Source organism: Pogonomyrmex barbatus, unplaced genomic scaffold, assembly GCF_055798465.1.
Source record: "Pogonomyrmex barbatus isolate J1 unplaced genomic scaffold, ASM5579846v1 scaffold13, whole genome shotgun sequence".
Classification (NCBI taxonomy): domain Eukaryota; kingdom Metazoa; phylum Arthropoda; class Insecta; order Hymenoptera; family Formicidae; genus Pogonomyrmex; species Pogonomyrmex barbatus.
In genome coordinates this window covers 6,751,874-6,775,529 of record NW_028297109.1, presented here as the reverse complement: position 1 = coordinate 6,775,529, position 23,656 = coordinate 6,751,874, and the positions used below count along the sequence as shown (strand labels likewise).

The window sequence follows — 23,656 nt, the reverse complement described above, 5'->3', positions numbered from 1 at the left end:
ATCACGTGAAGTCTCATGATCTCTCCTCTTTCAATTTTGACAAAAAAAATTCGGAAGCAAAGCAATATGAAATTTCAACATAAAAATAATTTGAAAACAACGTATTTCTGAATCTACGTTCGTCACCAACTTTTTCTCTTGTTTTCGTTTGTTTTCTCCAATTACCTCCCGAGCGATTGATCTTCATTTTTGAAATATCCCGTATGCACCCGGTCGAGAAGTGCTCTTTAAATAATAGCGTCGAGCCTAGAGCGTGCCACTCTCGGAGAAATGTAAAATCCATTTTGCTTCGTTGTATGGTCAAGTTTGAGATGGAGTGAGTCCTGACGTACAGCGGGATATTAAATGTGAGAACGAGTGATTTATGCACGCGTATCATCCTTCTCCCTATCATCGCGTTCTCCCTTTCTTCCCTCTCCCCCCCCTCTCTCTTTCTCATTCCGCTATATCCAGAATACTGTCGTGAAAATTAACGCGATATAAAAATTAATGCGAACTACTTTTCCACTCTCCCCACCCCCATCCTTCCTATCAGGCAATGGAACGCTTTGGAGATAAAAAATATATTAAAATTCGAATTCAGCGTGATGCATGAACGAAATTTCATCGGATGGAATGCGTATAATGCATTTTTGCGCTGATTTAAAGTCACCATATCGAAAATTCATATCACACGACGGACCATATTCTCGAGTCAAAATAAAAAATTCTGTTTATTAATTCATTTATTCGAGATAAAATGAAAAATATACAAGTTATGACAATAGTGCAAGATATTAAAGACAATTGGCGATATTTTATTGTTTCATTATTAATAAATATAATTTGCATTTTATTTGATCTTCTGCTATTCTTATTAACTTTAATAACAAATGTTGATAAAGTGATTCTTAATGACACATCGGGAGTTGCATATTAAGGAAATTATTAAACAAAACCTCGCAATGGAATTTGAACGAACATCCTCTTTGCGCTAACGAGATGAACCAAATCGGGCGACGAGTCAAAAAAAAGCGGCGTACGCGGGGACGAAAAAACAAGGAACGGAGTAATCTACCAGATGATTGAGGTTGGCCAGCGCACACTGCGACCCAATTTTCCTCCCTGTGAACGGGTTATGGAATGTAGAGGCCGGATGGTGATAGATTTTCCACAGCGAGTAGAACACAGAGAGAAGCTCGGCGGGGTGTAACCGGAACGCGTAAAAAAAATTTTCCCCCCGTATCAAGGGATGGAGGAATAAAACGTCGATCAAACGAGCGGGAATGAACGTCACTGGTCGAGATGAAAATTACAGACGGAACGGAGAGTTCTCGCGAGCCATTCGCCCGTGTCGTTCGTCTCGCGATCGTAAATTCGATCTCGCTCTCTCTCTCTCTCTCTCTCTCTCTCTCTCTCTCTCTCTCTCTCTCTCTCTCTCGCGTGGAACACGCGACAGGAATACGCCCATGTAAAATTGCGTGCGCTCACGCGTGCACTTGGCTCCGACGCGATTCGCACGCGGTCAGAAGCGAAAAACGGGTCGAGCGAAGATGTGCTAAATGTCAAATAAAATCTAATCCACACGTTTTATCGGATCGACCGCGAGAATGACACGCGGGATTTGGCGTTTGGTAACGCGGGCGTTAAAGCCGCATTTTAGCCGCCCGTATAACCCGACATTGTAAACCGGCTCTCCATGTACAATGCCAATCCTCGCGAGTTGCAACGCCGTCACGGTGAGCTTTCCCGTCGTGCATCTGGCCGTGTAACGCCACGCGTAAATACGCTGTTACGTCCGAGAAAAGCTACGCTCCGATGCGCTTTAATACGGTGCTCGTTCAGTACACAAAGTACACCGGCTGTAATTTATTCTTAGAGTACGAGAAAATATTCTTTTAACAGATATCATATTAAATGTATGCGATAGCAAGCAATTCAAAGAAATTCAAATTTTTAAAGATTTCAAAAAATTCCCTGAATTCTAAGAGAATTCTGTTCAAAAATAAAAAAGAAATTCCCTGATAATTTCCTGAGATTTCCCGGGAAGTGGACACTCTGGCGAAGCTTAATTGGCAGCAAAATCTCGCGAAATATTTCAGCTAACCGACTTCTTCGATTTTTAACCGATTTTGCCACATGGTTTTCTTCTTCCTATCAGATCTTTTAGTATGCGCAAGAGGAGAGCGATGCTCATGCGAGCACTTTGTGATCGAGCGCGATAGCAATGTTGCGTTATGATCGTTCATGCACGCTAGCTCGCGCGCGCACGCACGCACACGCAATGCAACGATCATTTCGCATCAGATAACGCTAACGTGCGCTAAACACGGATTAACACGCCGAGTTACCGGGAATAATCGTTCGGCGTTAGACAGAGACACAGAGGGGTCGTAATGTGTAACGGGCGCGAATTCACGTCTTACCCGATTATCGCAACGCGATGTTACGTGCCGTGGCTGTCCCGCCGTGGCGACACAGGGAACATCGAAACCTCATTTAAACGGACGGAACCAGCGAATCGACGCCCGCGGAGACACGCGAGCGCGCTATTAATCACAGCAGCGGTGCTTTCTCCTCCGAGGAAACTTCGCGGTAGCGGGTGATTCCGCATAAAGATCGATGACGATGATAATATAACGCGACACGTAACCCGTAAATCGGAGCACTTCTCCCGCTCGCTGGTCTCTCCTCCGAGAGTGCCGCCAATGAAGCTGTGCCTCGTTTCGCGCTCGCCGCGACGAGGTGGCTTTTAATACGGTCGTCCCTTTCCTCCCGCACACCTGCACGAAGGCAGTAAAACTCCCGGAGGGACTCCCGCGGTGCGGGGAGGAGCTGACTCGAATTACAGCGATCTTTTATGCGATACATTTGTACGTCGATGCAAGGCACAAGGCGCGCGTAGCTGGTACGTCGTTACCGCGCTATCGCCCGGGGTCGAAACGCCCGGCGCCGTGGCCATATTCCGCGTAGGTACCAAGTACAGATTCGTCGGGGATTGTAAATAAAAATACGATCTTGGCACCTGGCAGCCCTCCCTGCGCGGACGGGGGGCTCGACAGTCGCGGACGCGGGAATTTCCTCACCGGAGGGGCCGAACCGGAGGGATGCATTTCGCGCGGAATTGCAGAGGGAGCGCCTCCGCCATTAACTTTGATGCGCTTATAAAACGCAGTAGGTTTGAGCCGATGCGCGGTGGTAGAACGAAAACGCAGCACCACCAAGCCAGACTAGCGGGTGACTATGACATGTACATGTGTGCGTGAACGCGCGCCGGAGGTATAGAGTTTCCAAATTTAATAGCCCTGTGTCGAGCAAAGAGAGGAAGAGGAAGAGGGAGGAGAGAGAGAGAGAGAGAGAGAGAGAGAGAGAGAGAGAGAGAGAAAGGAGGGAGAACGCAGGAATGAGGAATGGGTACACACCAGGTATGGTGGATAGCTCTCGACCATAAATACGGGAGCTGGTTTGATTATATGGAGCCCCATGTCAAACCAACCACCCCCGCCAAACTGTTCCCACCACCTACGCCATCTCTCTCGCTCCCCGTTCTTCATCAGTCCCGGGCCGTGTGTCGCATGCATCCGTGAATGTGGCGGCGCTTTATCCTCCCTCTCGCCTCTGTCCCCCGTCCACCCTTAACCCGACTGAGACGAGACGTCTCGTATCGAAGTTTCATCATTTTTTTTCTTTCTTTTTTTATTTCGCTCGCGTTTCATCATTTTCCGCGACGTACGTGCAAAGTAACTAGCGAAGCTCTCAGATGTGATGCATCAGCTCGAGTTCACTTGCGACGCGTACGCGTCTTACGAGCGGAGAGGATTAAAGTCTCGGTTTGCAGAAAATCGTTATGGAGTCCGAGGAGTTACATCTCCTTCACATTCGTGCATCTTCAAAATCTCGCCCAGATTTTTTCACGTATATTAAAATGTTAATTAACTTTGTAGATAATGCAACAGCTCGCTAACAATAAATACTGCTATACTGCGTGAATGAATGAAAAAAAAAAAAAAAAAAAAAAAAAAAAAAAAAAAAAAAAAAAAAAAAAAAAAAAAAAAAAAAAAAAAAAGAAAGAAAAAAAAAAAGAAAGAAAAAACCAGCGCGAGGAGTCTGTGCATTCATCACGACGATACATTTACACCCACTTGTGGACCTCTCGTACGCGGCAGTTCTCGGTGGTGTACCGTAGCGAGAAGCGGAGCGAAGTGCACGATTATACGAATCGCGGCGGTGTAGAGGCCGGAAAAGAGGCCGGTTGGCAAGCAATTTCGTGCATCGGGCATTCGCGAGTCTCTCCTCGTATCTGGGCTATTACGAGCGACATGCTCTTCGTATTTATCTACCCGCGTTCCCGCGCGATATACCTAGCGATCACGTCGTAATCTTTACTAGCTAAATAGTTTCAAGCACGTTGATTCTTTAAAAAGGTAACAGTTTTCAAAAAATCGAATTTCTTTTTCAACATTTTTCAAAAGAGTGATGTCTTAGAAACATATCCCTAAGATTTTGAAAATGAATAAAATTCAAAGTCTCGAGTTTAAGTTAGAGTGAAAGCATGCGCATTTAAATCTTTGGTCTAACTTAAGGCTATGCCCAGTGTTCCAGGGAGTGTTTAGGTTACAAAACATCCCATAATCATGTTGCTTATTTGTATTTATATTTTTGTACATAAAAGTTCTTAAAATATTTTCAAAGTTTATCCAATTGACGTACCAAGTGATATTTTTTTTAAGACTTATAATTATTAAAAAAAAATCCTAAGAGGTTTTTATTGCATTAAGATATTTTAAGATTCATTTCAAATTTTCAAACAAAGTATATTCAATTGAGTAATTTTAAATGTACACAAATATTTTTTTCACGAGAAGGAAACGTGATCAAAGTGCGAACGAAACGCGAGGCATCGAGGTGCTCGAAGAAATAGAAAAGCAATCATTTCGATTTTACTAGCTGTATGTATTAAACCTAAACAGGAGAATCCTGTCCGATTTCGGGATGTTTATGTGAAACACTCGGAGAAACCGCAGCCAATTTATGTCCTATAATTTTCTTGGGGGAACAACTATCCGCTCTGTTCATGGATCGTCGCGATGTCTCCGCTTGATCCTCGGGAAATAGAGATCGAGCTCTTAAATGCACAGAGTAGCTCGTGTAATTGTTACACGAATAACGTTCAAAACTCGATGGAAAATTAGAAAACAGCGTCGGGATTAATCCGATGTCAAAAGTGCAAGCGACGTGCAGCTCGCGTTGAAAACGTTCGGCGTAAAATTCAACAATCCGACAACAATCCGGTCGGGCCGGCGACGTGACGCAACGATGCCGTCGTGTATTCCCATAGAAATAAACCCTATACCGCTGTTAATGATCCACTATTATTGTTCCCATTTTCGTGGCGTACTCCCGCGACTGTCGTCCAATCAACAGCGGGTTTATTGGCTTTTAATTGATTACAAATGACGGTTTGATTGGCCCTCTCCCTTGCGCGCACCTTTCCCATTCTAATGGCGATATTTCGAAAAATCGATCGCGTTTCATCGAGCCGTGTTTATGTTTCCATCTGCCCTCTACCGCCTATGACAGCGATGGAAAACCACCGTTACTGCGTATCGGATTTTGTCGCGTACACACGATCGTGAATCCGGATGCGTAATAAAAATCAGTCGAGACCGGGATCTTGAAAGCGTGTAAAAACATCACGCGTTAATATCGCCTCTTTAATCTAGCACGATGTAATCTCGTCTCACGCGGATTTTGTGAATTGCTCTTTGAAACAGAGCCGAAAATTTCATTCGAGAATTCATCCAGAGAATGATAATTTTACAAACAAAAATTCAAACACGTAAATTCTACTCTCCATATCTTCTACACACATATATATAAAATATTTTACATATACATATTATATTATATTACACACACACACACACACACACACACACACACACACGCGCGCGCATTTATAATTTATAAAATATGTGGGCTTTTATACCGCTGAGCACTATCCGCTCGCGGCTTTGTCATTCGCTAATTACAAATTAACTCTTTACCTAATCGTGGATGCGCGTGTGCCACTTGTTTATACACAAAGCCGAAAATTTATAATCCCGTTAACGCGATTAAACTAGAATCGATTGCATTCGGTCGCCCGCGCGCTACCGTAAAACTATATTTAACTGTGCCATTTCTTGCGATACTGTCATTAAACGCGTTATTCAGAGGATCGAGTGCGGCGAGGCGTGCCGCGCTCGATCGAAGCTGCAACAGGACCTTCGTTGGTCGAACCCACGCCAACGCGTTACGGAGACACGTGGGCGTCGGATTAATTGAATTGACAGAAGGAGAGAGAGAGAGAGAGAACGCGCGCCGCGCAAATCGGCGTGAACGAGCGATCGTTACGTTGAGTTATAATTAATAGGAAGATGCGATTTATGCGAAGATTACAGAGCGCGCTCGCGAAAGACAGAACTTTCGTGCAGCGATCGTCGCAACGCCGATAATTTCCATCCAGGCGCATCTCAATCCAAATGAAATCAATGCGGTTGCCTTATTCGGTGTACGTCTCCCCCTTCCCCCGCGCGCGCGGATCCGTCTCAATCTAACGGCGCGATAAAACCCCCGTGGAAATGGAGGACGCACGTGACTTAAGCGAAAGTAGAATTTCGTCCGCGCCGGAGATGCATTCGTGATGATAGAGACCTAATCGAAATTCCACGCCAAGATACATCCGCGGAGAAAGTGCCGTGACCAATGCGAGAAGATAGGCAAGGTACCGCTGCATATCTTCGCCGCGTATTCCGCGATAAGCCGCGTATGCGGAACCAGAAAATTACGAGATTAATTCTGGCACGCGCGCGCGCGCGCGCGCCTCCCGGGAAATCGCGCCGATTCGCGACGACGTCTGCTGCTGGATGCGGCAATGCCGGGTATAACAGTGAGATATGACCAGTGATATTATGCGATTGTGGGAAGACGGCGTCAAATTATCATCGTTAATGGCACGAGCTACGATGCAGCCTGGCACTTTATCTGTATATTATTAATTGTTTGCGTTTCGCTTTTATTATTCTTCCTCATATTACGTCTCAATCGTCAATCGTTTAAAATTTAAGTAAATTAAAATCTTTATTAATCCCTTTTTATACGAAAAAAGTCATAATTTCTTTGCTAGTTTAATTACGTTAAATGCTTTGACAATGACGTCTGTAATTTTCATCTACTTATCATACCGTCATTGATCGATTAGAAAATTATTTAGCAGCTTTTTCAGCCCGATTAGATTTCAGTTTGAGTTTCGCAAGTATCATGTACACGCGATCTTTCTTGATAAGATTTACGTCCCGAGGCACAATTAAAAAATTAATTTCATACACAAGGCGAGCAACGGAACGAACAAAGCGTCTCAAGCTTTAAGAATGGAGGGCAGAACATGATAAATGAATCTCTATTTTGTCACGGAGTGTCACGTGACTTTTCCACTCGCGCAACCTTAATCCCCCTTATTCATCGTTCCGACGTCGTACCTGAAGGCGTGTAAACGCCTGCCCCGCGATGCAATAAGTGTCGCGTTACCGGACGATGGAACGAATTATCGCAGTCGATTTCGAAATCCGCGCCTGCGACGATCAATCTGTAAAAGCCGATTGAATTTCACTTAAAGGCTCGGAGAGAGAGGAGAACGACGCGACGCGACGCGACGCGACGCGACGCGACGCAAACGCAGCGACGCGAATCGTGGCACGCAGATCGTGCATCGCGAAATTACATGCCGCGAGTCGGAGTTGATTATAAATTTAATCACCGCGATTTATCGCGCGGCAGCAAGACACGTCAAACCGCTTATCCTGAAATTACAGACGAACAAGAAATATACAATTACATTTCGACATTTATTATTTTTGCATAAATTAATATGGTGTTATTACATATTAAAGACAAGTCTTCATCGATGATCGCACGAGCTTACGTCTTGGTGTTTCATTATTATTTGCCAACTTTTCGATAAACGAACTCATTTAGCAGAATGTCCGTGGCTAGAGGATTAGCCACCTAATAATTATCAGTGTATATACGTTGCGCAATGACGTGTCATATATAATTATCAAAGTCATCCCATAATGATGCGAATATTACGTCCCGACCACGCAATATTTTATGTTCGCATTGATGTCATCGCGAGAAGAGACCTGTCACTCATAACAAGATAATCGAGGATCGGTCAATTTCTCGTCGGCAGCAGTTACGACGAGCAGCGAACACACCCACGAGTATCCGTGAAATTGTCATTATATACGTAATACCTTTGATCGATTACCAGAATTTCAAACAATATCATCAACGTATACACTCCGCGTGCGAGCTTTATTGGTTAAGCCAAAAGTGCGTCATCGGCTATCGATTTCAAAACTTCAATATCATACAACTCCGATTCATCCGGCAGGACCTCTCCTCTGCCTCTGCCATTGTCTCTCTTTCTCCCGCCAGCTGTGTCCATCTCGGTTCACATTACGTTTCCATACCTCACGTTTCTCTCCTTCACCGCATAGTACAGGGCTGTCTCTCTTGCGGGCGAGAATAAACGGCCGCCATTTCGCGGCAATGTTGGTGATGCCAGGGTTGAAACGAGAGCGTAATACCGAGCGTAGTTTCGAAGAGGGATGGAGAGCAACGGAGTGCGAGGGGGAGAGGGGGAGAGGGGGAGAGAGAGAGAGAGAGAGAGGAAGCGAGAAAGAGACGTCGACCAGGAGGAACGGGGGATTTAAACGCCAAATTCAGGACCCGGACCACCACCCATTTCCTCGCTCCCCCCCCCCCGTCCCTCTCAAGCTCCCTCGCTACCCTCTCGTCGAGTTTTACGTCACTCGATATATGCACGCGAGTTTATACCGGCGAGCCGGTAATTCCGGCACGGGGCAAGAGTTTCACGTGAGCCACCCTCCCGGAGGGGGGGAGGCGAAGTGGAGGAGAAAACGAGGGATGGAGGCTAGCGCGTGATAGAAAGAGCAGAAACGAGAGAGAGAGAGAGAGAGAGAGAGAGAGAGAGAGAGAGAGAGAGAGAAAGAGGAAAAGAGGGACACGGGACGGAAGTGAGGAGACGCGAGATATCTGCCTTAGGAATTTCTGAAACGTCACTCGCGCGCGTAACTTCGCGGCCGTTTCGAAGAAAATTTAAGTTTCATGGGATCGAGGTGGTACCTGACTGCGAGCAAACTGGTGGTATACGTAAACGGTCGTTCGTATGCGCGCCGAACGAGCAGACAGATGTGCCGAGTGTGTATCCCTGGCATATACGTACGTATGAGCGATACGTCCCTAGGTGGGCGAGAGAGCCCCGGAACCCGGAAGCTGATAGACGTCAAGACCCAGGAAAAGAGGAGGCTCGCATATCGAGGTAGCCACGCCAGTTATTAAAAATGAGTGGCCGTGCAAAAATTGCGCGCGCACTCCATCTGAATAATGCTGCTCGCGGACTCGCAGACAAGAGACAAACGTATTCAGTTGTGTCTCTCTGCGCCGGATAAATCCTGTCAACCAGAGAGAGCAAGAGAGAAAGAGAGAGAGAGGGGGGGAGGGGGGAGGGGGGAGAAATAGCTGGTCTACGAAAAGAGTGGACGAGAACGCGAACGGTAAAGTGGGCGCGCTTTCGTTTGCATTTTGCGCGTCGCATGGATCCCTGGGCTGCTCGCGCGAACAAGGAAATTACGATCTCGGTACCAGCTAAAATTGTGCCTCGAAGTAAATTAAGTCATGGTGACTCCAATTTCTACTACGAAATTATCTCTCCTTCGCGAGTCGCTTCGATGGATGACGCGCGAATTGATCACCAAATTCAAATGTGGTAAAAGCATCGTAAAGATATCTATCTTTCTATAAAGAAGCTAATAATGCAATTTTGCGACTTTAATTATGAAAAATTATTTCTATTACGTCGGCAAGTTGCTCGGTGCTAGAAGAAGTGAAGCGGTCTGTGCCAGAGCGATATTAAAGATATAAAAAGAGTCAGATGTACACAGTAATGATTCAGTCATTCCCATACTGATAAACCGCAACGTGATATCGAAAAACGAAAAACGTAATGTAAAACCCTTTCACTCACAGTCCACGATATTGCAGTCGAGACGTTGGAGTTAAAATAAGATGAACAAAACTGCCGTCGTTCGACAGCGGTAGCAAATTAGTTGGCACGTCGCAGTTACCGGTAGGAAGAATACACATGCAAGCGTATAAACAAATATTATGCAAAATTGTTTGCCAGCTGAAACAACGCTGCGCAGGCGGAAGAGAACAGGGAATAGAGGAAGAGAGAACGACAATATGCATGGACAATTCTTCAACCGCGCTGATCCTGGCATGTTTGCCCGACGAATGATTACACGCGCGTCTCACGATTCGTCCACAAGAAAAAAAAAAACAACGGCATGCGAGCCACTCCGCTAATAAAACTTTCAATTGTGTTTTTCTCGCGAAACGCGATAATTTTCATACGGGTCGGTGCCCCCCGTCACCTTCGCTCGCGGCCAACTCGTTCGTAATTACACGCGCTTACCGTTGCCGACGTGGAACAAAAATGGAAAAGAAAAAAGAAGGCATAAAGGGAGAGAAAAGAGAGAGAAGGGGAAAAAATGTCGCACTGAAAGGTCTGTCGCAAAAGCGAGCTCATAGCGTAACTTTTAATTACATTTATCTGCCGGAGATGACGCGTCTTCCCGCCCTTTTTATCCCGCGGTTATTCTCTCCAAGCCTGAGAGCACGTCAACACTCAATTACAATAATATACGCACGTCCCTTTCTCTCTTTCTATTTTGTACAACACGGTGTAAAACGCGACATTTGACATCCGGACCCTGCTCTACGTGCAAATGTATCAGAGAAATCGCGTCAAGTTACGTTTGAAATCTCTATAAAACCCGATACAAAATCCTCATTTTCAGAATATTATTATCTCCTTGATTCGAGATATCAATACATTTTAATCAATACATTTTAATCAATACATTTTAATCTTTGGAAAATTATGAGGAAAAAAAAGTACATTTTTAGATAAACAAGGATGGAAAAAAAAAACGTATACAAGAGTCTGAGAGAGTCTGAGAGCAATGAACAAAAATTAATAAAAAAAAAAAAAAAAAAATATATATATATATATATATATAAGTTAATGTTTTATTCCAGATGTACGTCTCTCCCTTTTCGGACTTCACATGTCCGGATCTCCGGATTCCTCCGGAGCGCTTAATCAAGTAGCATTCTCGAGTGACTAATTGACAGTCTCAACATCCACACGCGCGTACATGATGGAGTAGCATCGGATGAACGTGAAAGAGGGAAGAGGGAGTGACAGCGGATGGAAGGGAGCGTTCTCGTGCGCGTAGAACACGTCTGTTCGCGGTCTCGTTATTACGTTTCGCGGTTGTCCGTGCTGGTACGGCCACTGACAAAACATCGATGCTCGACATAATGCGCTCGCGAGCACGCGCGGGCACGCGCGGGCACGCGCGGGTACACGCCGCGGAAATTGGTCTGTCAATGTCACCGCCCTTTTGAAACGTTGACAAAACATCGACCGGCCAGCGGCGGGGGGGGGGGGGGTTAAACGGCCGCTTCGGGGTTGCGCGAATTTTCTATTGGACAGTCGCCTTTGGCGACTTGGAAAGCTTTTGTCATCCGGAACCGGCTCGCCTGCCAATTAATTCGATCTCTCTCACGATACGCTTTCCGAGAGCGCGCCGTTTGTATCCCGGTGTTTTGTATATTCGGGACGTGTAAACGTCCCAAATTCGGGAAATCGAAGCGTCCAAAATTTGTTGGAAGTTTTTCCATCGGTATAATCATAAGTTTGTTATCAACGATGAATGATAATTATTGCTGATAATGTTAAACGAATTTCTTTCATCTCGATATACAGGGGTGAATTCAAATACGTGGTATCAGAAGAGGAAAGTTCTGCGATTTAAAATATATATATAAATCACCTAATTAAATTCACGTATATTTATAATTATAAATATATAAATATTATAAAATATGTAATATATGAAAACATAAAAATATATAAATTTATTCTATCATTTCGAGTTATTTTCTGTCACTGATTCATTCCTTTCGCGATTGTACCACGTATTTGGAGATCTGTATATATAATTTACATTACACATTTTATCCTTTTTAATGCAAAAAATTAGTATACAGTAATGCGACCTCTTAATAACATTATACAACGTAATTGCGGTATGCGAAAAAGTGCGCGTGTCGGATTTTCTAACAAACATTATTTCGCTTTTTGAATTAAACGAATAGCACTTCGTGCATACGAAAAAAACTTTGGAATTAATGATAACGAAACGATCTCGAGGGAAATTAATAAATAGAACGACCGCAAGCGCCCGTACGTCTGGCGTTGTCGGCCCCTGAAATTTTGATTAAGCAACTTATGGCGTGCTCGCTCGTTATGGAACATCGAAGGCATGGCGCTTAATCCTAAGAAGCGTCATAAGCGGATTCGGCTCGTGTCAGAATGGAAAGAGAGAAAATTTCCGTCTACCATCGTCCTCGCTCTTCCAACGTCGCTGCAGCCGGGGATGAAGCGAAATATGTCTCATGGGAGTAAATGTCAAATATGCCGTAAAGAAACGTGCGTGTTTTAAATATATCTTTAAACAAATATTGCGAGATGAGTTTCTCTATTTACTTCTACTTGGTCGTACAAAAAAATTATGAGATTTTCTCTCGCGGTGTGAAGTGCAATAACAGAAAATCAAGTGTGAATTAATAGCAACGATGGCACGGATGTTAATCGTGTCGTGAATGGAGTCGAGTAGCGGGGATTAAAATTCCACCTGCGAGATAATTGTGTGAAGTGCGGAAATTGTGCGCGCGGTTATCGTGAAAGGGCGTCTTCGCACGTATCATTAAGACCTTTTCACTCGCTCTAATTTCCCGTCATTCTATCGGGTTCGCCGATGCAGACGCAAAACCGGAGATGAAGATGAGTCTCTGATCGGAATAAACACTTCGGGAATGGACTTTCTACCAACTTTGCACGTGCCTTTTTCCCTGAGATTTTGTGGGTCAGTATTACTTTGAACGCTAAGTATGTGACGTCTCGAGACGTCATGAAAGCGGGATCATCAGCAAAAAATGACATTCATAATGAGCCTTTCGTTCTTCAATTTTCGAAGGTGCTGAAAAAACATGAGCGGCAAAACGAAACATCTTTGCATTGTGATTATTTAAAAAAAAAAAAATTGGGATTTAAAATAATCTATAATTTTTTCATTCTAAATAAAAATAGATGCGATATTTTCAGTATGCACATTTGCGCAATAGAGTGAACATGGATTTTTTAAATAAATTTAGTTGTTAAATCATTGGCAAAAAATTATTCGTAATGATCTTTTCTAGATTTTGATAAGGAATAAAAAAACATGAATCAAGGATAAATTAAAGAGAAAAGAAATGACGATATATAAAATTGCACTAATAACTTTTTGTCGTTTCATTTGCGTTAATAGAATGAATATGGCTTTCTTTAATAAATTAGTTGTTTAAATGCAACTAGCAATATTAAGAGATTATCGCGAGACGTCGCGTGGTTTTTCAATGAAAAATCGACAAAATTCAGCACAGAGACGATTATAACGCTAGTGCGATCCCGCTTTCAGCGAGACTCATGTAAATTTCAGGAAGATTTTCGAGCGAATATTTCGTGCGATGGCGCCGACGCGAGAAAATCCGGTCGTCGCCGGATAATTCGCTGATGGCTAATGGCCATCCAACCGAAGCGGCGCACGTGCGACGCGAATTTAATTCGGTGTACCTGCATATTGCCACGGCGGGCGATAACGCGTTCATATCGGTACCGCTATCCTGAAGAGCGAGGGAGTCTCGTACGAAACAGAAATAAATTAATAAATAGCAATCTATTTCCCGTTGCGGAAATGACGGCTCGGATGCGCGCCGAACGCGACGCCGTTTCGCGCGTCGAACGACTTAAATTAGACACGGCGACGGGAAAAATTAACATATCGAAAATAACTCGATGTATAGGAAGGACGATAAATATCCGGAAAGCCGATCCAGACAATTTTTAAAAATACATTTCCTCATCGATTTAAACTTCATAAAAATAAATTTTAATTTTTAAGCATCTTAGACCTTAATTAAATTTAATGGGGACTGATAATTGAAGTAGAAACACCAGCGATTAAATATATCACGTGTACCAAGATGTATCGAGCACGGATAATTTTCCGAGAAAAAAAAACGTAATAAACGACCAACTTAATGCGTACGCAATCTGTTTGTACCTCATTCGATGGCGGTATCCGCAACGGGACGCGCGCAATATTTATCATCAAACACGATACAAGCGAAGTAAACAGATAAATGAAAATGAGGAACAATTGTGCGCGAATCAAAATGAACATTCGACATTAAATGATATTTAGTCGGCGATACCGATTGAAGTGCCGTAGATCTCGTTATCCTTTTCAAACGGCGCGTATACAGAGTATTCCGGCAAGTTGGAAACGCTACCGGCGCCGGTGGAAAATATATCCTCTCGTATAATTTGCACGATATCATTTTCCCTCTCTCTGCGACTGCACCACTTTTAAATATTCCCAGGGCAGAGCTCAGGACGCCAGTACACACCATTTTGGGGAAACCCCCGACCGTATATAACTCGACATTTCGCAAAATTTTCCCCGGTCGTGAAAAGCGCTCCGCGCCACTGAAAATACTCGCGACAGTTCCGCGCGAGTTCTTTTTATTATGAAAAGATGGAAAGCGAGTCCCGCTGGAAAAATAAAGAGCGGTCCCACGCTTCCGCGTGAGAATATCCGATCGTTATCTCGCGCGGGAAAATTCAGGAGTCACGCGAATTAGCATGAATTCAATTAAAGCCCTGAGCCCAGCCAAAGAGAGGAAAATTCGATAAAAATGCGGGCGACGTCTTCGCCGGATCGTAAGCCGGAGAGAATCGCAGCAGAATTCAGATAAGTATCTTTGCCCATTTCGAAAGTGCGAATCCTTTTATCTCGCGCTAAGAGAACTCATCTCAAAAGAACGTCTCGAAAACGGTAAAATTACCGTTCAAGATGCGCGCGCGGCTTGTCAAATCTCCAGGTAGAAAGTAATGGACTCGCTTGCTGATTACGTGACGGACGCGCGTTGGATTTGTGCTAGCCTTGAAATAATTGGAACTCGCGAGCGAGCGTGAAAGCTGTACGAGATATGAATATATAATGAACACAATTGATGTCTATTTTTTTTTAAAATATCAAGTACTATCATAATATATATATATATATATATATATATATATATATATATATTTCGATGCAAATCCGGACCGCGTTTCTAAACTAAATTTGAATTCTGCGCGAAGACAGGCACTTCAATTAAATGGATTCATCTTAAAAATACCGATTGTTTCTCGATGAAGAAAATTCGGAGCAATGCCTGAAATAATACAGGGAAATAGTGCTTAGTAATTCGGTATCTTTTAGCTTTTGTCAGCTTTTATCGCGGAATATTTAATGATAAATTTACGGAGCATTCGCATTCGTAGAAAAGAAGGAACGTGGGAAGTCAGGTATGATTTGGATCGCATCCAAATGTAATCGGAACTGTCGTTGATTCTGCCGCGCGCGAAAGTATCGTATACAGGAAGTTTGTGCGATCGTTTTGTCATGCCCGAGTTCGTATCGGAGGTACGTTATGGTGAATAGGAAACGCGAAATGACGTTTCGCTTCTGCATGGTGTTATAAAGCATACGCGTGTTCTCGACAAAACGCGCGCTAAATTTTCCAAAATGTCGCCGTTAATTTGCAGAGAGTTAATTTGCAGGGAGTCTCGAAATTAAGCCACGACAGTCCGCCACGACAATCCAGATTATTTCAAAGTCCGGCGCAAAGGTAAAATCGACTTGGTCGAGGTATGTTAGAGAAAATTAGTAACGGTAATTGTTATCTCGGAACGCTGTAACAGTGTGTTACAACGTCCCGAGATAACAATTAGGATAAGTCAGACCTGTTTTGGCGCCTCAGGCGATCGCTTGTCTAGCCTGCATAATTCGATCTTGAACTTGAAGTCCGATCATGTCAGTGAACGTGGATTGGAATTACCCGAGTCACCTTTCACATATCGAATAACAATGTTAATTAAGGATGCATTACATCTATTTTTATAATTTTTATATTTGCGATAAAAAAATTGTAGATAGAAACAAATTTATAAATTATTTTAAACCGCATTTAAAAATAATACAAAAAAATTTAGCGGCGGTTTAAAATTTGAATTAAAAATCATTTAAATAAATAAATAAAAATATGCTCTAATGGAAATATAATTAAGAAATAATGTAATTAAGAAATAAAAATTTATATACAAAATTGAGATCTTTATTGTTTCTTAATTACATTGTCATTAGCACATTTCTACTTAATATTTAAATAATTTTTGATCCAAGTTCTAAACTGCCATAAAATTTTTTGTATTACATTTAAATGCTAGATCCAGAATAGTTTGTAACTTTTTCATAATCTTTTATTGTAAATAAAAATAGGTATATATCCTTAAATAATTGTTCAATGCAGAATTTAAAGCCTATGTTTTTTAAATTCGAAATATTTTTCTTATATTTATATTTGCTTTTAAAATGGGCAATGTTAAATCCGAATCTTATATTTAATTGTAAAATATATAGTGCCAGAAAATAAATAGCAAACGCAGCGAATCTGTAGAGTATACTGTACAAGAATATATATAAAATATAACGTGCAAAAAATATATGAAAAAAAACAATAACAATCTAACGGGTCTAAAAAAGATGAGAAGAAAGCAATTTTTCTAATGGCAAGAAGAATAACATAATGAAGCGTGGTGCGATGCGTGCGATGAATTGATTATGAATGCGTTTTCATGCTTAACGAGATATATTTAATTCACGAAGGAAAAAGTAAAGTTTCGCGCTCAGGCGAATGCTCGAATCGTTATTGTCTTTCTAAAACGAGCGAGAACACTCGCGACGTGAGCCAAATTAACGGTGGCGCGGTATGTTAAGCGAAAGGAGGACTTCGATACACAACGTTGTGTCTTTTGTGAAAACGTCGGAGAAAGTCGGTAAAATGTTTTCCTCGCGCGAATCGCAAAGGCTGTGGAAGAGCGGCAGAGCGGCCGAGCACAACGGAGGTTAAAATTTGATGCAAGCTTCACCTAAGGTTACACGTGGGAAGCCGCGCTGTTCGAAACAAAAGCAACGTGATGTAAACAATTGCCAGCGCGTGCCGTGGAGATATATTGTACCGTGATAATGAAAGTGAATTGTAACAAGCGTGTAACAGTTGTACAGAGACAACAGAAATGTGTAAAAAGAGTAACGGGAGCTCTTACTGTTCATAGCAGTAGAACTGTCAAGCGATCACTTTTGATCGTTCCTAGTTTTTGATATTTTTGTTGATCAATCTCAAGATTTTAAACCTTTTTGATTTTAACATTCCACCGGAATCAAAAAAAAAAAAAAAAATTATTGACAGAAAATGAAACAAATTTCAATATTATATTTTTAATACAAAATAGTTAAATTTAAAAAATAGAGACGATATCAAAAATGATCGCTCGATCGCTTCAAATGTTAAAAGTTACGTGTATTGTCGACTTTCGTTACTTTTTCTAGATAAATTTTATGCAAATCATCCTTGATTGTAAATAAAAATAAACTGTCAGCGAAGAAAATAACTGAGATTTTACTTTTTTATCGCTTATAAGATGCGTTGTAAGAGTCATGTTATAAATTTGATACTTTCCCTAGAAAACGCTTGATAAAAGTCTTGTGATATGTAAACTGGATGTAAATGTCTACTCATTTGCATGTTAAACTTGTATTCAAGCTAACTTTTTCCACAGTTTGTTAGTCGGCATGTTTCGATTCACAATCTTTTCCATGAAAAATGTGCTTGCTTTCTTTTACTTTAAATAAAATTTATTCGGACGAGTTCATATGTTCAATGTTCAATTAATAATGACATTGTACTTTGAAGACACATCTCAGAATACATTTTTCTAGAGAACATTACAATAAACAAAAGGTTCTCAAAAGGTACGCAAATACGCGTATATCGTCTCGTTTCTAGAAACGTTGCTCTAAAAGAATAATAAAGAAACCTTCCTCCATTTTTCCCTCCGTAGCGTAAGCTTCGAATTTCATCGCGCAAAACGTACGCGATAAGTAGGGTTAAGTAGCGGTATGCAAACCGAGACTTTCGTAATGTAAGATCCCGCACGTTGGCATCGTGGCATTCGTCGTTCATGTCCTTTTGCCGACTCGAGGCGACTGGGTCGTTCCAACACCGGTAAACTGGCAAGTACCAAGTGTCGCCGAGAGACCGTGGCTCGTTGCTTTCTCCATCCTTCTCCGGCCGCCCGCGCTGGCATTTCGAAACGGAAGAGACAAAGAGCTCGAACGTCGCGAACAATGAGACCTGATATCGCTCGGTTAAACTACGTACTTCTCTTCTCCCTTGCATTTTCACGCCGACGTCGACGCCAATGACGCCAACGACCAACGACGACGACGACAACGACGACATCGCCTGTATATTGTGCGCACGTCGGGACGGTTTACCTAATGGCGTACAATTATCGTCCCTGAAAAACTCATCCCGCCAGACGGTCTCCTTTTTTTTTCCTTCCTCCCCCCCTCTCCCCTTCTCCGGTTTATGGAATCAAGCGTTTTAGCGCTCCGAGCCGTCCAGGATGTAATTAATCCTCGACGCATTAGCCGCTAGAGAGGAGGATAGACGTTTATGCGTAAACTCGTGCGCTTTCTTATAACGCCGTGACGAATGGAATCTCACGTTTATTTGCGCGACGTAAAAACGCGACGCGATGCAGATCCACGGACACCGCGCGCGCGTCCGGTGTTTTACATTTTCTTACGTTCACTCGCGAACGTTCACGTGCGACGGCAATACTTTCGCGGCACGACAACGCAGCGAAAAGCACCGAAATTCCAACAGATTATATAAGGTCGCCTTAATTATTTCACTAGTGCGTGTGCTCGTTGTGCGCGAGCGAGACAGTTTCCGCGCACAACGAGGCTACGTCTCTCGCAACAAACTCTGTCGAAGGGAACTGAATTCCGGACAGGAGTGACCACGCCCGCGATTTTTGTGCTTCCGTCACAACATGGAAATTTTTGTTTAATTTTACCGGGGGCGCCACACCTGAAAAAAATAGCGCCGATAACGGCCTGCATCAGCAGCCGCGGCAGTAATTGTCAGCCGCGGCAGTAATTGTCAACCGCGGGACCGCGGCCGCAGAACTGTTGTCCGTCTCCTCCGACAAAACGTTTCGCCCGCTTTTCGTCCTCGCTTTTCCCATTTCACTAATTTTCGCGCCGTCGCCCTCCCGATTACGCCGTTAGGAAGTCGCCGCCGAGCGAGTCGTATTACGATACATGTTCGCGAAACGGCCAGGCCATTTACGACGCGACATCTTCCGTATCGTATCGATTTTAATGATCTAGCGCGGAAGAACGGAATTATTTTCTACGCAGAAAGTCTAATTGTTGCATTCAGAGTGCGGATCCCCCGTACCACCTCTCCTCCCATCTTTTTCTCATTCTTATAATCTTGATCTTTTTCCGTTAACATTGAAAGTATCGAGCATTTCGTGCTAATAGTTTCTTCCGATGTCAAAAATTTTAAAATTTTTAAACTTTAATGTTCCATCAAAATAAAAACAAAAAAATTCCGAAATTATATTTTTAATACGAAAAAAGGTGTATTGATGTAAAAAGTCAGAAATGGTCAGAAATGCTTGGTACTTGCAGTATTGAGTACAATGTTACTAAGATTTGAACCAAAGGTTCGAAAGCATAAGAATAATCCTCGCCGCTTTATCTTTAAGCCTGAGGATTTGAAGATTTATCAGATTATTTAGTTCACCGTTCACTTAGCACCACAAGAGAGAAACGGTACACCTTCGCAGAGTGTTCCGTTTCTCTCGATAAACGGTATTATCAGTGCTCTTGATATGTAATTGTAATCGGTCTGATAGAAAGCCGGGGCGGCGGCTTTGCGCGAACCGTCTAAAAAGTTCTCTCAGAAAGTAATCAGTTTAATCGGACACAGACAATTACGCGTAATTATACCGGATACCGTGTAATTTCTCCTTTCGATTCACTCGCAATGCTCCTTTACGAGGTAACGCGCTTAATGCCCGCGAGAGTTAACGCCGGCGATAAAACCGAAGTTGACGGTGCAGGAACGAGGCTCATTGTCAGACTGGAATAAGAGACAGCCTTGCTCGTGCGTCGGACGTTATCTTAATATTTCACGCGAAAGCCAATGAAACTTAAACGGTCGTAGACTCGGCTGCGTTATGCGTCCTTTACGAGAGATAGCACGGGGACTTGATTCCTTTATACGTACGCCACTTGTACGTGCCGCCTTTCTCCGATAAAATGTACGAACGTTAAATCCTGCACGTTTAAGTAAGCACGTAATTAGTATTTACTCAGTTCAGACTTTGCTCAACTGTCAGCTGATCGACGCGTCTTACGTCAATCTCCAGTCAACCGTACAGATCTTTAAGATGTTCGAGTAGATACACTCGTAGATACACTAATCGAGTTTACAAGTTCTACAAATCGGAGTTAAGCACGAATCTGAGAGCCATCCTATTTTCACGTGACAATGGAGACAAACAAAATTGATACTACACAATGATAAATTTAACAATATGTTTTTAAAATGCACACGGAGAGAAGATTAGTCTTGCAAATCTAAAAATTTGGTCAAAAAATAATTTTAAACGCGCAATAAAATTACTTTCACATCTGGCCAAATTTTTAAATTTGCCGGCAAGAGCACACGTTCTTTCTTTCTTTCTTTCTTTCTGTATTCGTAATATTAAAATTCGTCCCAATTAAAATAAAACGTGAGGCAAGAGACCGTAATAACAGCATTTATGCAGCACTTTCCCCAAAACGCATCAATTAACGAGTATCGAGATCATTTTCGAAACTTCGAAGCGTATCGGCCGGTCTCCGGCACTCTCGCTCGTCCGAGGATCGGTTGGCCGTGAGCGTGCAACGCGAGGCCGCTATCTTTCTTCCCACCACGGCGAAAGGGGACCGCCGCTCGCGGTGGCGAGCAAAAGCAAGAGTCAACGTACGTATACCCGGTTCCGCTGCCCGCGAGGAGCGAGAATACTACCAGCGGTGTGCCATCGAAAGGAGTCAGTTTCCGCGTGGTCTCCGGCGCGTCGGTCACGCCAAGTGTTATCTCTCTCTCTCTCTCTCTCTCTCTCTCTCTCTCTCTCTCTCTCTCTCTAATCCTGTCCGTTCCGCGTGTCTCTACTCACGGTGAGTAAGGACGTACACGCCACTCGAGCACGCACGTGAAACACGGGGGAGATGTGCTCGACACTCCGCAATGTTCATCGCGCCCAAATCGCGCTGCTCTCGCTGGGTGAGTACGAGACGGATGCGAACTCGGTGGATTAGTTATAGGAAGTTATGCGCGGGCCAATCGGCAAATTCACGCCTCGATGGTTAGACTTTCGTCTCCGCCGCGCACCGGAGTCCCGAAGGCGCGGCGGAGACGAAAGTCTAACCATCGACTCGCGCGAACTTGGCCGTCATTTTGAGGAGAAAAGATACGGTCGGATATAGCTGCGATTGTGTGTGATTGACGTAACGAAAATACTTATGGGTCGCTTGACACCGTGATAAATTGACATCTTAAAAACCTGAATAATCGATGACAGGAATAATGAGCACCAAACACATATTAAATGCACAGAAATAAGTAATATAATTATTTCTCTTAGGTAAGATTTGTACAGTTATTTTGTACAATTATTCTTTTCATTTTGAATTTATATAAAAATGTAAACAATCGGTTCATACTCATTAAAATTATATATCGATTATATAAAAATCATAAATGCAAAATAACTATCAAAGATCAAAAAGAAATTTCGGCCACTCGAATGTGTCAAAATCAAGGGATGATTTTAAAATTGGTGTTCGATGTTGCATTTCAAAGTGCTAGATCATCGAAGTGCATTCTCGATGTACGATGCATGATCGGTCGGTCTAAATGTTGCACGTAAACACGCGTTTCCTGACACGTGCCGTGGTCCCCGAGGAATCCGTCGAGAATCGAGGGCAACTGGTTAGCACCAGGCATCATCTATATATCCGTTCCCACGGAGCTCAGAGTGCCGTAAACTCGGTTGGAACCGCATCTCCGGCTGACGTCAGGCGTCTCGGTCGTCGACGACACCGACGCTAACGTTGACGATGACGACGATGACGACGACGACGACGACGACGACGACGACGACGACGACGACGACGACGACGACGGCAACGGCAACGGCAGCGTAACACCACGGGGAAATCAAGCGTTCCCCGCTTTTATTTGCATAAAATGATGGGACTGACCACGTCACGTTCGAAACGTCGGCCTTGCTGATTTTCTCTGCGAATTTCATTATTCTCCGACACATATCTGCCAGCTTCCGCTCCACTACCTCGCGTCCCGTCCAGCCCGAGACCGCGGTTCGATTCCGCATTTGAAAACAACACGTCGGCGACGATCATTAAGATCCGAATGCAAATGAAATAGGAACACGCGCGAAGAAATTCCCGGAAATTCCGAATCTTTTCTCTTCTCGGATATCGCGAGATTGCGTGGAATTACAAGCGCGCGAGTGCCCTGTAATTGCGAGAAAAAAAAATGATCGAAAGAGGAAACGTGATAAATCCATCGACAAATATATTTATCTCTCCTCCCTCCTTTCGGGACAATCTAAAAATCGCGTGAAATAAAATTTTGCGAACAAAAGAGAAAGAGACAAAGAATTTTTAGAGTTCCAAAAATCCGCTCGCTCTCAAAGACCTGCGAGAATAACCGCATTCCTCGCACGAAATATGTCAAGGTTTACGGCCGCGCGCGTTTACGAGATCGCGCTAATTTCACGTTCAGTTCCTTTCGGCGTTCGCTTCGTCTTTTTTTTTTTTTTTTTTCACACTTTTGCACTTCAAGCGCGGTATGTCTCGCGAAATCCATGACGGTTGAATAACGGTCGCACCGCGCCGCGAAATGGGATTATGTCGCGAATTCGCGGTAAAGTCCGGCAGTGCAAACTAATTCGCCGCCCGGGTATTTTTAATTCGCGGCCGAGCGTACGCGAGCGCGGGAGGTAGGCGGAAAAAAAATCGCTTTTGCCAGCGATTGTAACCGGAGAGCGTAGCCGTACATGCGCCTGTACAAACATCATCGGACCGATGGCTCGGAATCCCGGGCCACCCCGGCTGCTATCATCCCGCTGCTATCATCCGACTGCTATCATCCGGCTGCTATCCCAACCGAGCGGCACTTAATCCCGACAAATATAGACGGAATTCCGCGGCATTGTTGCGCATACGACGGACGGATTTGAATATTGCCGTATTGCGCATGCATCTCGCTAATCGCTCTCTCTGTCGCTCGGCTGTACTGCGATTAATTATAAGCTAAGCGCGTAATCCAAGCTCGCTCGCGCACGCGCGCGAGTGAAGCTTGATATGAAATCAATTTTCGTCCGATCCAAATCCTTTCTGCCGAAAGCGTTATTCGGCGATCGTCAACGCGTCATATTTCCGCTCGACGATCGGATCATCGT

At 43.6% G+C, this 23,656-nt stretch overlaps 2 protein-coding genes across 5 annotated transcripts in view; one reads left to right on the top strand and one right to left on the bottom strand.

Annotated features, from left to right (window-relative positions):
- qin (tudor domain-containing protein qin) overlaps positions 1-23,656 on the bottom strand; it is a 151,717-nt gene that overhangs the window by 92,068 nt on the left and 35,993 nt on the right. The window contains exon 1 of one of the 3 annotated variants that reach the window (XM_089072407.1): positions 16,010-16,091. The exons of the other annotated variants lie outside the window; for them this stretch is intronic. The gene's annotated coding sequence lies outside the window, so the exon portion shown is untranslated. Of the gene's footprint in view, positions 1-16,009; positions 16,092-23,656 lie in introns of those variants that run through there. 3 annotated transcript variants of the gene reach the window in all.
- LOC105429839 (uncharacterized) overlaps positions 1-23,656 on the top strand; it is a 64,746-nt gene that overhangs the window by 7,433 nt on the left and 33,657 nt on the right. The window contains exon 1 of one of the 2 annotated variants that reach the window (XM_011643037.3): positions 21,051-21,453. The exons of the other annotated variant lie outside the window; for it this stretch is intronic. Within the exon in view, the coding sequence (XP_011641339.2) occupies positions 21,399-21,453 (55 nt within the window). The 5' untranslated portion in view covers positions 21,051-21,398. Of the gene's footprint in view, positions 1-21,050; positions 21,454-23,656 lie in introns of those variants that run through there. 2 annotated transcript variants of the gene reach the window in all.